This window comes from Paramisgurnus dabryanus, chromosome 10 (assembly GCF_030506205.2).
Source record: "Paramisgurnus dabryanus chromosome 10, PD_genome_1.1, whole genome shotgun sequence".
In the NCBI taxonomy this organism is placed as follows: domain Eukaryota; kingdom Metazoa; phylum Chordata; class Actinopteri; order Cypriniformes; family Cobitidae; genus Paramisgurnus; species Paramisgurnus dabryanus.
Window position 1 is genome coordinate 4,991,359 of NC_133346.1, and position 16,492 is coordinate 5,007,850.

Here is a 16,492-nt window from a genome sequence, read left to right on the forward strand (position 1 = left end):
TTACCATATATTTATATCACAAAGTTAGGCTATATATTTTTCAGCATGGCACATTCAAGTACACAATGACACTAGACTAAAATTAAATGGGTTTAAATTAAATGTAATTTAGATTTCTAGACTAAAATCTTATGGCATTTAGATGAATAAAATTAGACAAAAAACTAAATCAATTCAGATGACAAAAATATGACTAAAACTAAATAAAATTTTGGTCAAAAGAAGACTATGACTATGTTTAATCTGTGTTTGTTCTGCCAGGTCAAAATTTTGAGGTGTTTGATTTCTTTTCTATATTAGGAAATAAAACCTCATAAATAAACTTTCTTAGTTTTCACTGCCCAGACCTACAATCATGTCTCTTTGTGTTGAGGACTAGTGCATCTTTGAGCCAACATTCAGTACGAGTAAAAATACTTGAGTACTTTTAAATTGGGTTACTTTAATACTTTTACTCAAGTCGTATTTAAATTGGTGACTTGTAACTTGTAGTGGAGTAATTTTTACAGTAAGGAATTTGTACTTTTACTCAAGTATGGCTTTCAGCTACTCTTTACACCTCTGGAATACCTCTGACGTTAGCCGGAAATGTGCCTTACCATGTTTGAAAGATTCGGTCAAAATGCAATGCTAACAGGAGTTAACTGTGAGGAATTATGATAATGTCGGTCTTTAATACATTACCAATCCCAGGAAGTAAACTGTTGCCTACAATCGGTGTGTTTGTTGTAGTTCAAGAAAAGAGATTTATGCTGGAGACGATAACTTGCGTCATGATTTACTTTGGGGTTTGTACCTTTTGCATGTCGTTAACATACTAATACACACTTACACATCAAAGGAAATCGGACCATTGATGCTCTTTAATAAATGATACAATATAATATTTATATATAATATTTAATCTTCAGGACCTTAGGAATAAAGTGTCATTTGATCTTGTCAACAAAGAGGCATCACTGGTAGATGTTAGTAATCTATGAAATGCATTTTGCTTTCAGCTTTATTTTTTATTTAATTTTTTTGCGGTATGGTGGTTGTACTCAGATCATCATTGTTCGCCAATCATATTTTCAATGTCCTGGAAGCTTCTTTACTCTTTAAATTCCGTTGAAAAAAATGTTTGGGGGCTGTCTGATCCAGCTGTATTTTCTCCAGGTAAGATGTTATCGTCCATGCTTTGGTTTATCCATGTCTGTCTTATTCTTTCTCAGTTCCTCACGATTATAGTAAGTGCAGTTTTATTACTGTACTACTTACTATAGTCTTAGTAACTCAGTTTTCAGTATGTGAGGATAAACACAAATCAATGACACGTCTCCTCTATTTGTTTGATGATTGGAACCCATGATATGTTGTACATTTGATAAAACACTGCCCGGAGATGTATTGCTTGTTGTCCAGCAAACATTAACTTTTCTTTAAAAAAAATCAGCAGCATTGAAACACAAAGTAGATTCCTGGAAGACAGAGAATACCAGGAGGACCAAATTGGTCGATTGAATTGACTTCTGTTTTAATGCTGACTTTAAAGTACAGGATTAGCATGCTTGTGCTTATGACGTGTGTACTGTAACTTTGGATTCACGATCTGATCGGATTAGTCAGGGAGCTTGTTGGAATATGTCTGTGATCCATTATAGCCCTGATAATACCCCCTTTCACTTGTTTACTTCTCTTCTGCAGACGATCTGCCTGATTTGAATGGCTACGGTTTGGACCCACAATCCAACAATGTCCAGAACTCCGAGGTTGCCGAAGATACCTGGAAAAGTTCGGCAGAACAAGACGAGGCTCTCCATGCAAGCAGTGGCTCAGAGCTTCTACTCCTCGACTCCAAACTTAACAATATTTCACTAGCAACAGGACAAGAACACTCATCTTTCTCCCCAGATGTCTTCTCAAATGCCCCTTTTCCTGGATGTGGGCGAGATGGCAGAGACATTTTCACCAGTGCACCGTTTCCTCAACACAGAGCCCATCCGCAAGCCGACATCTTTCTTCAGGCACCTTTCTCCAGGAGGAAAGATCAGACCGGTCCACCACATCCTCAACATTCACAGCCGTTCATGCAGGTTCACAACCATGTGACGATGTGCTCAAATGGCAACGAGTCCACCTTGCCACAACCTCCACCCGTGCACGGTCAAATTCGCTTTCAGCATGAGGCTCCGATGCCCCAGCAGCCTATCGCTGCCCATCGCGTGGTATCCAGCGTGGGCCAGCAGGCGGCCGTGAGCTCCGTCCCCGTCGGACCCCTTCACTCCTGGACGGTAGGTGTTAGAACGGTGATGGACCCCTTCCTGGCAGCCCCGTTCCAACCACGGGCCCCGCTGGGAAAGCCTTAAAGACTGAAAATGCAGACCAAGTGCTTCTGCTGATCCTGGTGCTGGTCGTCATCTCGTGAAAGCAGAACCGGTGGAGTCGTTCGTGAGATCTCGTAGACTACCTCGCCCCGCATCTCCACTGCACTTTTGCGTTCCTTCGTCCACAGTGGCTTGTAGAGCGCTGTTATTTTTATTGTTTATATAGGTCTATAATCAACATTTATTCATTCATTGTGTTCGACACTATGCATAATGATTTATACGTATACATTTTTATATCATAAGTAGTAAATTATTTCTTATCTTCTTATCATCGAGTGCAGTATAAATTCACTCATGCAAATGTGAAAATGAAGGAAACTGACAGATGTATTATGTTTGTTAGAGTCTGTTTACATATTTAGTGTTTTAGGGGAACAGCAAATAATCGGACACTAACCAGAGGTATGAAGTTTGTCAAAGTTTAAACTTGAAACCAGGCAGAACATCCGAAGCTTTGTTGCTGAAAGAAGTTTTGGATCAATATGAAACATTAAATTGGATAAAAACGTAGCCGTGAACCCAAGGTACTGTAGACCTTCCTGAACAGGACTGGAAAGATCATAAGTCTACACTGTAGTGTGATGCAAAAAAATGCCTTGATATATAACTGTTACCAGTCTACTTTGTTGAAATAGTTTGTTGCAGCTTTTTTCATTCATTTCTATAATACACATGGCAAAATCCATTTAAAACGAATAAAAATATGTTTCATTGTCTTAGCTCAATGTGCAGAAACGACTAGAAGACTTGAGTGTAAATTAATCCTGGCAGCTCCTATTCGATGTGTACTTGACATGAAAGCTACTTATGGGACAAAAGCATTAGGACACCAGCTGTTTGCTACCAGATTGATTTCAACTCTTAATTGATTTTTCTCGGGAGAAAGTGCCCTTTTTCTGCGGTGCTTGGTCTAGTAAGTTGGATCTACTTTTAAACATTACTTCTCACTTTGAATGATTTATTTCATTTGTTAACACCTAAATAATGTAAGCTTTTCAACTTGAAAATTCTGTCATCATTAATCAATGTCATATTGTTACAAACCCACATAAATTTCATTGTTTTGATGAACACCACACCATTTGCTTCCATAGTATTCTTTTTTCCTGAATGGGGGTTTGTAACAACATGAGAGTGAGTAAATGATGGCATAATTTTTATTTTTGGGTGAAGTATCCCTTTAAAGCAATCTGTCTACACTGTAAGAAGTGAAAGTTTAATTAGCTTAAAAAATTGGTATTGATTGCTCAAATGTTTCACTTAAATTGAGAAAATAAAGTAAGTTGAAAAAACTGCATTTTTTCATACCAGTTAAAGTACTTTTTGTGATCCAACTTTCACTTTTTGCAGTGTATCTTTTGTCTGCTTCAAAGTCAGTTGAGAAGATCAGGTGAGTAATCACATTGTTTCTAACTGGTGACATTTCTTGAATATTTGCATCTTCACAAAATGAATTGAATCTTAACTCATTTGGGTGATTCTCACGAAATCCAGATTTAGAAGGTGTCCAGCATCAGAATTTTTAAAAAGCCCTTAACCCTCGTGTGGTGTTCATATTTCTGTTACTTAGACAATGTTTGTGGGTCTAGTGGACCCACTGTATTATTCGTATCTTAAATCAATGCAGTCATACTAATTTATATATAACTGTTTATAGATGATTACTTTAGCCTTATTGCAAGTAATATAGACATAATTTATGGTTAATATTTGTCATTTACCACTGGTACAGGACTATTTATAGATTAAAGTGCCATTCGTTTTTGTGATAATATGAAATAAGAGAAGAAAGTTCTATTCTCCCCCAGATGTTTATATAAAACAAGTATTTTCATCACTTTTTCATCTCAAATATGTTTTTCATCACTTTGACATTTAATTGTTTGAACTTAGTTTGAAATTGTACACATTTGTGTCCGTCTACACAGCACAAGCCTCATCTGAAAAGATGCGGTATCATAACACATTATCTACACTGAACACATAACCTGTTCATGTCAGCCTACACAACACATAAGAAGCAGATTTTTACTGTGTAGCTGTGTTGCATATGCATTTCTTGCATTTTATAGACGTATACTGTGTCTTCCTGTCTATCTTATGTCCACACACACTGCAGTACAATATGTTGCTTTTGGCTACAACCTAAAATGATGAAAATGCTTGGATATGAAATTATACTTTCTCTATTTCTCACTCTTTCTCACACACTCATACACACACAAACACACACAAACCATAGGTTTTGTGGTAAACTCATGTGTTCAGGCAAGGAATGGCAATCAATACACCAATTTACCATGATTACTACACTTTTACTATAATACAACCATGGTTATATTTTGTAAGGAATATAATAGTAAAATGTAGAATTGTTCCTTTTAGACAAAAGGTAAAGTTTTTGGGACAGTGGGGGCAGTCAAGTGTTCATGCTTGATATATAACATGTTGTATCTTTGCGCTGTTACAGCAAGGGCATAAGGACAAAACTCTGCCATGAATCCATCACATATGTACAGACATATATAAAAACACACTCATGAACTCACAGGAGTCCCAGATAGGAGAATAACAAAGTGAAGTTACATAGCACATTCAATTTTCACTCTCTTATTACCCCCGGGTCCAGTGGACCCGAACACCACATATGTAATATAAATGTGTAGGGGGGTGTACAGTGTACAGTCATTATAAAGTTGTTTATTTTTATGTTCTTTATAGAAAATGAGCCAAGGCCAATGAATCTGAGGTTGAAACAACAATTAATTGCATATTTTTTCTTTAAGTAAACATTAAAAACGGGTCCCACAGACCCGAACACCACACAAGGGTTAAAGCTATTTTTATGCACATATATGACTAAGGTCTGAACTTACTATAACCATTATTTTTAGAGGATCTAAAAATATTTCCTATAGAATTATTTAAATTTTTTAGATTATCATTATAAAAAATTATCATGACCGCAACATGATATTACATTAAATATATGCATTAACAAACTCATGTTTCGGTAATGAGAACTAAAAAGTTGTCTAGGTACTATGACAAACAAAATTTCAACTTTTATCTGGAGAGAAAAAATAAGAACTGCTTACCTGGTAGCCATCTTGAGTGTCACAGTCAATTATGTCCTTTCCAACAATTAAAAAAAAGTTAGTTCCTTGAGGGCTTAAACAATGATTGAAAATTGTTGCGGAGGATGAGAAAATTGGTCTTGGACACATTTATATTCCTTATTATTGTCTCTACATTTACCAATGATCACCAAATACGACATGTTTCTTTACTGTAAATGTTTATAGTATAACATGCACTGAAGCTTTTTATTTTTTAGATTTTTTAATTATAAATATTTCCATGTCAGAGAACCCATATCCAGTCATGGACACGTTGCGGTAATGAAAAGTTTCCCTTAAATGTGAAAAAAACAACTAAATTGGTTTGTATGATGTCATTTGAAATCATGTGAAAAATAGTACATGAAGAGATGTTTGTAACTGTATGCTTCTTATTTTGATACTCTTACTTTGCATTTACTTTTTTTTATCAAATGTTTCATGACACATTTTGCGAAAATCACCCATTTGCTTGAGTTGTTTTTTCCCAAGTAGTTTGTGAACGCACATTAACTTTAGAGATCAAAACTACTAGTCAATAGTTTAGTGTCACTTTTTTATTAAAGTGTTTTTTACCACATTTTATAATAATATCAAAAGCTTAAAAAGTTGTTTTATGTGGCCACAGAAATGTACTGCCACTTTATTAAGCAGTCTCATTCCAAGATGCTTTTAAACAGTATTGAAGTTCTCATGTATTCTGTTTTCATTTTATTTTTCCGTGCAAGTAATTTGTTTAACATTTACGATTTTTTTATTTGTAATAAAATTGATACAAATATACACACACATATTTTTCTCTAAGTAATTCCAAGTATTTAAAATCTTTTGCTTGGAAATCAAGTGTTTTTTTCCTTTTGACTGGTATAGTCTTATTTGTATAAGCTCTTTATTAGATGCACTACTAGTCTCTTAAAAAGTAGAAACATTAAATGACACACACTACTATTAATGGTTTGCGGTACTTTGTGGCCAGTAGCTCTTGTGAATGTTGGCACATTTGGGATCATACCAGCACAGCATGGAATTTTCCATTCTGCATTCTAACATTTCAAATGGGAGTCTAAGCTCTTGTTAATACCTCTATTTATTGTATACAGCAATTCATAAAAAAAATCACAGTTTTTCACAAAATACTGACACAATTAATCTCGAGATGGTAAGTTAGTGAGCCATATAATGTTGCAGGTCTGAAATGTTTAAAAAAAAGTGAAACAGGAAAGGCTGTCAGACCTTCTCATAAGGGGTTAACACAATCAGGAATGAATTGGAGTATATAAAAGCTGCTACAGAACAGCTATTTCGTTGGGTTTGGCCATGTTTACATTAGAGCATTTGCGTTTTAAAACGGCATTTTAAAATGAAAACGATCCTCGTTTATACTGGCATTTTAAAAAGAATCTTCATCCACACTATACACCACCATAAACGCATGAAACATGACCAATCATGTAACTGGGCATGCGCATAAAAGTGTAAAATAACTTATTACTCTAATAAAAGCTTACCTGCACGTTTACGCAGCCTAGGGGTGTGCGATATTGACAAAAATTCATAGCTAGATCCTTTGCCGGACACTACAACAGACACTATTTTTTAACCTATAAAAATGTGTTTGGGAAAGTCTTATACTGTTCTATCTACCCCCTACAACATATTAATATGATTAATAGGTTAATTTTTATTTTATAACTAAACAGAAATGTCTTTATGATTTAAAAAGAAAGCATTCAAGTGAACAGTACTAAACAGTAGCGAACTTGAAGCAAAAAATTAATTTTAGCAAATGCAAACTTCAATCAAACATAGTAAGAGGTGAAGTATTAATTTAGCCTACCAGAAATGCTTATTGCATTAATTTTTAAAAGTGTGCGAGGTCCGTGCACGTCCTCCGCTAGCAACACACAAATAGCTAAAAGCGCAACGCCTAAAAGAGCATTATATATTAATGACGATGAGTTTATTGTTTTTATTAATTTATATTCACAAAACTTATCAACAAAACATCGATTCAAATTAAGAGACAAATTATCTGAAACGAAATTCATTTTAAAGTAGCAAACAAAACTTACATTAAACTGGAAAATAATTTCTGACCCATTACAATTCTCCCTTCATATTAGCCTTTACAACGCCTATATGGCATTTAAAATTACAGTCTATCTTTCGTAAGCAAACTAAATTTAAACAAAACATAAACACTTATACTGTTCTAGCTCCCCCCTACAACATATTAATATGATTAATAGGTTAATTTTTATTTTATAACTAAACAGAAAGGTCTTTATGATTTAAAAAGAAAGCATTCAAGTGAACAGTACTGAACAGTAGCGAACTTGAAGCAAAAATAAATCAGCAAATTCAAACTTCAATCAAACATAGTAAGAGGTGAAGTATTGCTTTAGCCTTTACCAGAAATGCTTATTGAATTAATTTTTAAAAGTGTGCGAGGTCCGTGCACGTCCTCCGCTAGCAACACACAAATAGCCAAAAGCCAAGCGCCTAAACGAGCATTATATTAATGACGTTGAGTTTATTGTTTTTATTAATTTATATTCACAAAACTTATCAACAAAACATCGATTAAAATTAAGAGACAAATTATCTGAAACGAAATTCATTTTAAAGTAGCAAACAAAACTTACATTAAACTGGAAAATAATGTCTGACCCATTACAATTCTCCCTTCATATTGGCCTTTGCAACGCCTATATGGCATTTAAAATTACAGTCTATCTTTCATAAGCTAACTAAATTTAAACAAAACATAAACACATTAAACCCAACAATACTCAAACATTCATATAAAACAAACATTATATATAAGGATACATGTTAAAACTATCCGATATAGCGTTTATAATAGCTGGTTGGTAGATGTTTACTATTTTTGGCAAAACCTCCGTAACAAACCAACATTTACATGAATAAAATAATTTTTACTTTGAAAATGATGCGCTGTCACGTTAACATCAGCTGTTCGTTTACATAAGACTCCGTCTATGTTCATTTACACTCAGAGCAACGTCTGAGTTCTCAAACTAAAACGGGGTCTTCAGCGTTTGCGAACGAATCCGTTTATGAGGGTCGAAAACGGTGATGTAGTGTAGATGAAAGGCGTAAACGTAGCAAAAGTAACGCGTTTTAAAGGATAAACGCATTAATGTAAACATAGTGTGTAGTATCCTTGACTCTTAACAGCAGGTGCTGCTGATGCCATTGGCTGCAGGTCTGTCCGCTATTGAAAAACATATTTCAGATCATAACAAACACGGCCACAAAGCCTTGCTGATGAACACCGGATCCATGCTAGGTGAAATGATTTTGTCGTAGGCCTATTTATAAGAGCGTATGATGAGAGATTAATTTTCTGCAAATTGACAAGACAGGGTTTGTAAATGCATAGCATTTATATCCATTGTCACCCTTGTGTGCTTAACGTTAGAAGTTGGGCGTTTGAAATATACTGTAGGGATTAAATCAGATAACAGCTATAATCAATAAGACGATGCGAAGAAGATTTCTAATCGCTACATGAAGGCCGGAATTTGAGTTAGAAGTCTTCTCTCTTGTTTAAATGTACTCCAACCGATATGACCCAAATCACTTTATACCCGAACCCGACATGCATCATTTTTTTTTTTAAGAAATACCCGACCTGAGACAAACCTAAGTCCGACCCATTGGCAAACCCAAACTGGAACCGAATGCAAACTGCACCAACATGTGTGCACAGCAGTCTGCATCCCTGCACGCATCAGTCAGACATAAAGAAACCCGGTGACCTCGCAACCAACTTGGCCCACTGCTCCATTTATTTTCCTTTATTATCTTTTGACGACACAAATGTATCCGCTAAAATGCGCATTGAAAATTGACTGACAGGTCTGTCCGAACGAAAATTAACCTACCACCAGCCACACGATGTCGCAAGTGCTCTTGAGGAGGGGTTGGAAAAGGACTCGATGCACGCACACGCGAGATAGTCGGGTCCTCTCGGATCTGTTCGGCAACAACATATTCATTTAAAATTACCGAGACTTGATGGTGCTAATATTATACCCACGTTTCATAATCAGGTTTTCGGATTTCGTGTTTTCAGATTACATGAAGTTTTTAAAATTTGTATCAGTAAAATTACAAACTTTTTTCTTAAACAAACATTTACTAATAAACTCATTTATATAATCTTTCTGTTTAAAAAACCCGAAAGCTTCCTCGTATATAAAATACCATCTAGCCCACAAAGTGGTTCTGAAGCACCTTTATTTTTTATAGTGTGTCTGTTAACATTATATAGTACATTGTAGTACATACGTACATGAATGAACAATGAAAGCTTTAATGAATAAAAGTAAATGGTGATAGTGTAAAAATTTGTTGGGCATTAGTTGTATACAAGGTGTTTGCTAATAAATGATTTGACCCTTCACTAAGCCCCGCCCTTCTTAGTTACTGTTGCTATGCCTGTCAAGCTTTCGTGTCTAGTACAGTGTATGCACTTGTGTCAGACATTCCCAAGGAGATAATTAGTAATTTTTGGCCAACAGGTGAAATATCTGAGAGAGCAAGACAAAAGGGACTGCACTATGCATTCGATGGATAAATCAACGATATAATATGCAACCGTTTCGAAAATAATTTAATCAAAATTGAAGCTAAAGCCTTTAGGTCCCAGCGCAAGCAGTAACCATTCAAATGGGAAACACACAAATTGAGGAACAGCTTAAAAAATCTAATAATTATAAATCAAACAGCATATCCATAAGTCTTGTGAAATAAACCCAAGACATTAGCATGACCACTTTGCAATGATAACATTCTCCCGCTTATAGAAGAGAGCCGTGATCAGATTGGGGTGCTCTGGGGTAGGCCATCCATACAAAATGCTAAAATTTTAGGTATGTCATCCTCCAGCTTTCCTTAAATCATCTTATTATCTTAAGGGTCAATTCTTCTGGATTATCTGTGTAAATATGTAACATGGTGGATGTTAAAAACAAGTTACATAGAGTTTTTCATTTAGCATCAGTTCTGTGAATTAGATTTGATTTTCACATGAACGCATGTGAGTCGCTGCTCGAGTTGAAGATTTCCTTTTATTATGAAAAGTGTGGATGATTTTCAAGAGGTTGTCTTATTTGTGTGTGAATCAGACGCCATTAGAGAATGATATTATTTATTAGGGTCTGATACGCAAAAGTGTAGAATTGGCTTATGATGTACCAAACATATGACGCAGAAGTAGAAATTTATTTAAAGCGTGTACAAACATGCTCATCGTTCAAGGGATCTCCAGATTGACATTGAACATCCTTAATAACCACAAGAAACTTTCAAACAAAATTCAAAAAGTGCTTGAAATTAAAATGATCAAACTGTAACTATAATATAAACTCAATGTTTGCAAAGCAACCATATATACATATTAACCCCCTAACGTTCCAATGTCCCATGGGACGAACACTACATTATTTGACAGAAACTTCATGAAAACTCAAAAACAAATACCTAAACATGTCATATATCTTTGGAAAGCTGAGATTCTTGTGATTCGAATGATGTAAACCCTTTTAAGATACAATCAACACAGCAGTTACAATTTGTGTCATTTTAAGGAGTTTTTCAGGAATGCTAAGGGGTTAAAGAGTTTTTTCCTCAAGTTTCTGTCAATGTGGTCCTTAGGAGGTGTTCCTAATTTTGGTGGTCATAAACAAACAAGTGCCATCCACTGCGGTCACACTAGACTTTTCGTCTTCCATTCATACGCATGAGAAAGCATCAGACCGGAAACGCAAGCTTGTGTGGCGATATGTTGCAGGTCGCTGCGTAGCAAAGTTCAAGTCTGGTGATCTCTGACCTAAAGAAGCACAAATGGACGAAACCAAATATCATACTGATGAGCTACTGCCCGTCCACTCCCTGCAGCAACGTCCGACAAATACTCGCATGCTCAAAGTCTAGTGTGAACGTAGCATAACTGATGAGAGACAGATAACGTGATTGACGAAAAGTCGTAAAGTTAAACTTTTGACACGTCCCCTTCCTGTCGCCAACACTTGGTTTTGGTCGTGTCCCGGAAGTCGCCAAGCTTCCATTAAAATAAATGAGCTAGTCATTGGTGGTCCGAATCAGGCTTTAGAAAGGGTAACAATGAAGTGCACATACAGTCAAAAGTAACATGGATGTACAAACCAGAAAAAGATATAAAAAAGGATGAGAATTGTTTTTTACTAAATAACAAGATTAAACTGAATAAAAGTACTAAATCGTGATAAAAGTCTTTTTCTTGCATTTGTGCATTGTCTTCTGAAATGATGGATGTGCTTGAATATGGTGGTGGAAATTAGCAACAGTCGCTAGGTCTTTCATATCTATGACATCCATCAGCGTTAGGTTGACACAATGTCAGATACATGCCGAATGCCTCGATTCACACTTTTCATTATTGAAAAGTCTTGGTGCAGCTCGTCCCTAATGGAACAACTGCGGTTCCTCTTTAGGGAAGGTCAGGAACATCAACACCTGGGCGTGGTGGTGGACGAGAAGGAGGCGGGGCTCGTCCGGGCGGAGCAGCAAGAGGGGGTGGAGGCAGGGTGCTGGAGGATGAGGGTGCTGGTGGTGGTGGAGAGGGAGGGGGTAAAGTCACACTGATGCTCAGATTGGTTGGAGGTGGAGTGTAAGGGGGAGGGGTGATAGATGACGGGGGCGGGGTGGAAGGCAGTGGTGGGAGGGTGGAGGTCGGAGAGTGGGCGGAGCAGCGTGGAGTGGGCGGCAGGGTGCCCTGTGGGACAGGGGGGCATCTGCTGTGGGGAAGGCTGTAGATGTGAGTCGAGGGGTTGTTGTAATGTGGGTATTGAGGGGCCGGGCAGGATTTCATGAGGGTGAACTTCATACAGCGACCCTGGAGAGAGAATCAAAAATTGTAAAGCATAATAAAGTTATTCATAAATATTTCAAAATGACAGACTACAAAAGGAACATTCAAAGAGCATTGAAGCTTTTAATTTTTTATTCAAACAGCCTTTTATTTCCTGCTGACGCAATGTTTTGACCGAGCTACAGAAATATGCGAATAATATTTTGGAGTGAACCTTAGTCAAACTTTGCATTTCGAAACATCAAGAAAAACAAGCTTTCTCGGCACGTGGCCCCTTTAAAAGTTTCTGCTTCATGCTTCTAGTCTTTTTTCCACAGGATGTGCAATAAAAAAAAACCCGAAGACTTCATTTGTGAGATGAAAATTTATAACTGTGAGTTATTCCACAGAAGCATCAAATTTTGTTTGCCTAAAAACGAATCCTACCGATTTTGTTTTGAAGGTCACCGGATTTTTTTCCAAACATCTTTGTTAGTTTTTTTTCTCTTTTGTTTACCACAGCATATCAACTCCCCCCTTTGCATTCTTAAAAGCGAAAAAGGAGGGCGGTTATCATCTCCCCTTAATGCTTTCAGCAGATCGGGCTGCATTCTTTTAGGTAGGAGCAATATTAGCAGACTGGTCCTGTTGGTCTGAACCCATGCCAGGGTCTTGACTAGCTTCCACTCTGTCTGTTTCTGACTGCTGTTATTATTAACAGCTGGCTTGCTTTCCATCTGTTTAAAAGTTTCTCATGCGTTTCTGCCTGCAACATTTAAGAAGAACAGATTCTGACACACACTTGCAAATTTTTTGCTATTGCCTATTGTGGAAATAAAAACTGCAACACTTTAATCGTTTTATTGACTGAATATGTGATTTTGAAGTTGAAAATGTATTTTTAAGCTATGCTGGGCTGTGCTACTGTATATTGCTATACCATATAATAGTTATGGTGACATTCAGCCGTTTTATGCATTTGGCAGATCTTTAATACCAGTGGGACTTACAGTGCATTTAATCTATCAGTGTGTTTGCTAGAGATTTGAACACATGATGACCCATTGCACAACTAATGCAATGCTCTACCTATGGAGCTACAGAAACACTTTACCCTGTACCAGTCTCAAGTACCTTCATGCTCATAAAATATTACTACATCATAATATTTCATATTAAAAGGCATATGTGCGTTTGTGTTTCACCTTATCTCCAGGTTGAGGCCGCATCACTGATACACGGTCGTATCCTCTCCTAAGCCACACCCACAGCGCGTCCAGTTTACCCTGAAACATCCAAACGTGCAAGAAGATCAAAATATATTTTACAACAATAAAAAGTGATCTTAAAAGGAATAGTTCATCCAAATGTAAAAATCTCCTTTTAAGATAAGGTTAAGAAAAGATTTACTCACTGTTAATAAATAATGTAGCCTATTTAAAAGATAGAATAAGGATTTTTTTAAATCCCACTGCGAGGAAAATCAGGTTTTTATTGTTGTTCATATGCCTATGTGGTGTTTCTTCAATATTTTTATTAATTCATCATTTAAAGCAACAGTAAAGACTTATTGCTCTTTGCTCCCCCTACAGGTTAGAAGCGTAATTTTTCATTACCACTGTCGTAAATACTGCAGCATAGCTGGCTCTGATTGGATTGTAGGTCTGCCGTAAAGCAAGTTTTTGTAGTTTTCACTCGAACTACAGGACCACTACTCGACGGTTGGAAACTTCTTTAGTGCGGTTTTGGCCGATAGAGGGCTGCAAAGCGAATGTGAAAGTACCATTCACCCTGTTTTGAGTGGATGAACCCCTGAAACGTTTTTGGAAACGTTATTTTAAGGTAAAAAAAACTCTTTGGTGTTGCTTTAACACCATTGCTGAGTATTTTTTTATAAAATGAAGACATTCTCCGTTTCAAATCACCTTGGTCACAAACATGTGACCAATCATATTAACACAGTTGAACGCGTGGATCAGTAGTTCAAGCCATAGATGTTATGTTAGAATAATTTAAATGATCACAGCCTTGCTGCTTTAGCTCTGCTTTTGTGCATGCTTAAACATACAGGGTAAGTGCTGACCTGTTAAAGAAGTCATATTATGAGATTTAAAATAAGTCTTTGGTGTCAGAGTGCGTATGTGAAGTTTTAGCTCAAAATACGTTCACGTTCGTCCAAAATATGAACGAGTTTATGAACTTTCGTTCAATTAACTTGTTCAGGCACAAGACTGCATATTCTTAAAATATACATATTCTTATTTTGGCTTTACACGGACCACCTGCAGTACCCTCATGGACCACTAGTGGTCCGCGGACCACAGTTTGGGATTGGACGCACTACAGGTCTTCTAGGGTCCAAGGAAATGTACCCGACCCGAAATGACCCAAATCACTGTATACCCGAACCAGACGTGCATAAATAATATTTTTTAAAAGTGAGACCGACCCGAGACAATCCCGAGAAAATTAGACCCGAGAAAACTACACTCTAAAAAAACAAACGGTGCTATATAGCACCAAAACAATTGCTTTGGATCGTAACGATAGAAGAACCATTTTTAGTGCCATATAGCACCGGTGAAGAACCAGTGAAGCACCAGTGAAGCACCAGTGTAGAACCATATAGGGGCCATATAGCACCACATATGGTTCTACATAGCACTATATGGTTCTACACAGGTGCTTCACTGGTGCTTTACTGGTGCTTCACTGGTTCTTCACCTGTGCTATATGGCACTAAAAATGGTTCTTCTATCGTTACGATCCAAAGCAACTGTTTTGGTGCTATATAGCACCGTTTGTTTTTTAGAGTGTAGACCCGAGTCCGACCCGAACTAGTGGCAATTTTTTAAACCCAACTGGACCCCGAATGTAAACGGCACTGACGTGTGTGCATTCTGCAGACCCACACGCAGCTGTCAGACAGACTCCGATGGCCTCGCAACCAATTTGGCGAGCTGCTCCATTCGTTTTACTTTGTTATTTGATGACGTCACCAAGGTAACCGCTAAAATGTACATTTAAAATTTATTGACATGTCTGCCTCAACGAAGATTAACCTACCGCAAGCCACACAATGTCGCGAGCGCTCTTGGCAAACAGATGAGAGGTTTGAAAAGGACATTGACACACACGCGAGAGAGTTCGGGTCTTCTCGGTCCGTTCAGCAAAAACACATTCATTTTAAATTACCCGAGAACCGATGTCGCTATTATTGTACCCGACCCGTGTCTGAAGCGCATGTGAAACTTTTCGACCCGAACTCGATCGGACATCGGGTTTTCAGATCTACTGTAAGAGGACCCATGAAGACCTCTACCGTACACGCCTCCTGCAGTTCACATGTGCATTGTGTGCAACTGAACTTAGCAGTTATGTGTCTGAAACTGCCGAATGTAGCATCTGTTTACGTATAGATCTATGGTCCGAGGTGGTGCAAAAGAGTGGAGGCGGGGACTTTTCACAAATTCATAGATCTGCGTATACTAAATGAGGCAAGGGTGTAGAGTTAAAGTCAAGCTGTTTTAAAGCATGAAGAAATTACTGTGACCTTTATACAACATTTATACATTCAATTTGAGTTTGATTCTTTGGAAATAAATTGTTTTACCACTCTTCAATTTTAATTGGTTGGACTGCATTCAAAGCACACCTGCTTTTGTACACCTGCTCTAATAATAAAGTTCATTATTTTGTAGGCTATTTGTGGTCGCCAAGCAGCTAAATACAAGCTAAATGAACGGATACAATTTATATAATGAATTATATTACTTGGGTGATGTGTTCTGAGACTTGCAAATAATACGTTTATTGAACGTTGGTGTATATAATATACACCAATATAATAGGCTAGCGCTGTTTCCGACAATTTATAATAATTGCTTGAAAATTTTGAATACAAAAAAAGTCACATAGGAGTTTTTGACTTAAATAATGCTTCAAACAATAGACGGTAGCTATGGTAATCCTTTTACGTTAGGTCTATGCTCTCAGAGTAAACCATCACCCAAAATAATCCAGAGCAAAGAAGGTGGACGAGAAGAAGAAAAGACGTTTGTTTTGTTGGGAAAAAGACCAGCGCTGCAAAGCTCCTCTCTACTGGGTCAAATCAGTTCAGGGTCTGGTATAAATTAACTCTTCCC

General features: G+C 37.1%; 2 protein-coding genes across 4 annotated transcripts in view; one reads left to right on the top strand and one right to left on the bottom strand.

Annotated features, from left to right (window-relative positions):
- Positions 1 to 3,088, top strand: part of aak1b (AP2 associated kinase 1b) — a 30,982-nt gene extending 27,894 nt beyond the window's left edge. For all 3 annotated transcript variants that reach the window (XM_065261499.2, XM_065261518.2, XM_065261521.2), the window contains one exon: positions 1,687 to 3,088. In XM_065261499.2, the coding sequence (XP_065117571.1) occupies positions 1,687 to 2,348 (662 nt within the window). In that variant the 3' untranslated portion in view covers positions 2,349 to 3,088. The remainder of the gene's footprint in view (positions 1 to 1,686) is intronic.
- Positions 3,089 to 8,660: 5,572 nt separating this feature from the next.
- antxr1b (ANTXR cell adhesion molecule 1b) overlaps positions 8,661 to 16,492 on the bottom strand; it is a 33,952-nt gene continuing 26,120 nt past the window's right edge. The window contains exons 17-18 of the mRNA XM_065261476.2: positions 13,553 to 13,633; positions 8,661 to 12,392 (exon numbers count right to left, since the gene is read on the bottom strand). Coding sequence (XP_065117548.1) covers positions 11,988 to 12,392; positions 13,553 to 13,633 — 486 coding nt within the window. The 3' untranslated portion in view covers positions 8,661 to 11,987. The remainder of the gene's footprint in view (positions 12,393 to 13,552; positions 13,634 to 16,492) is intronic.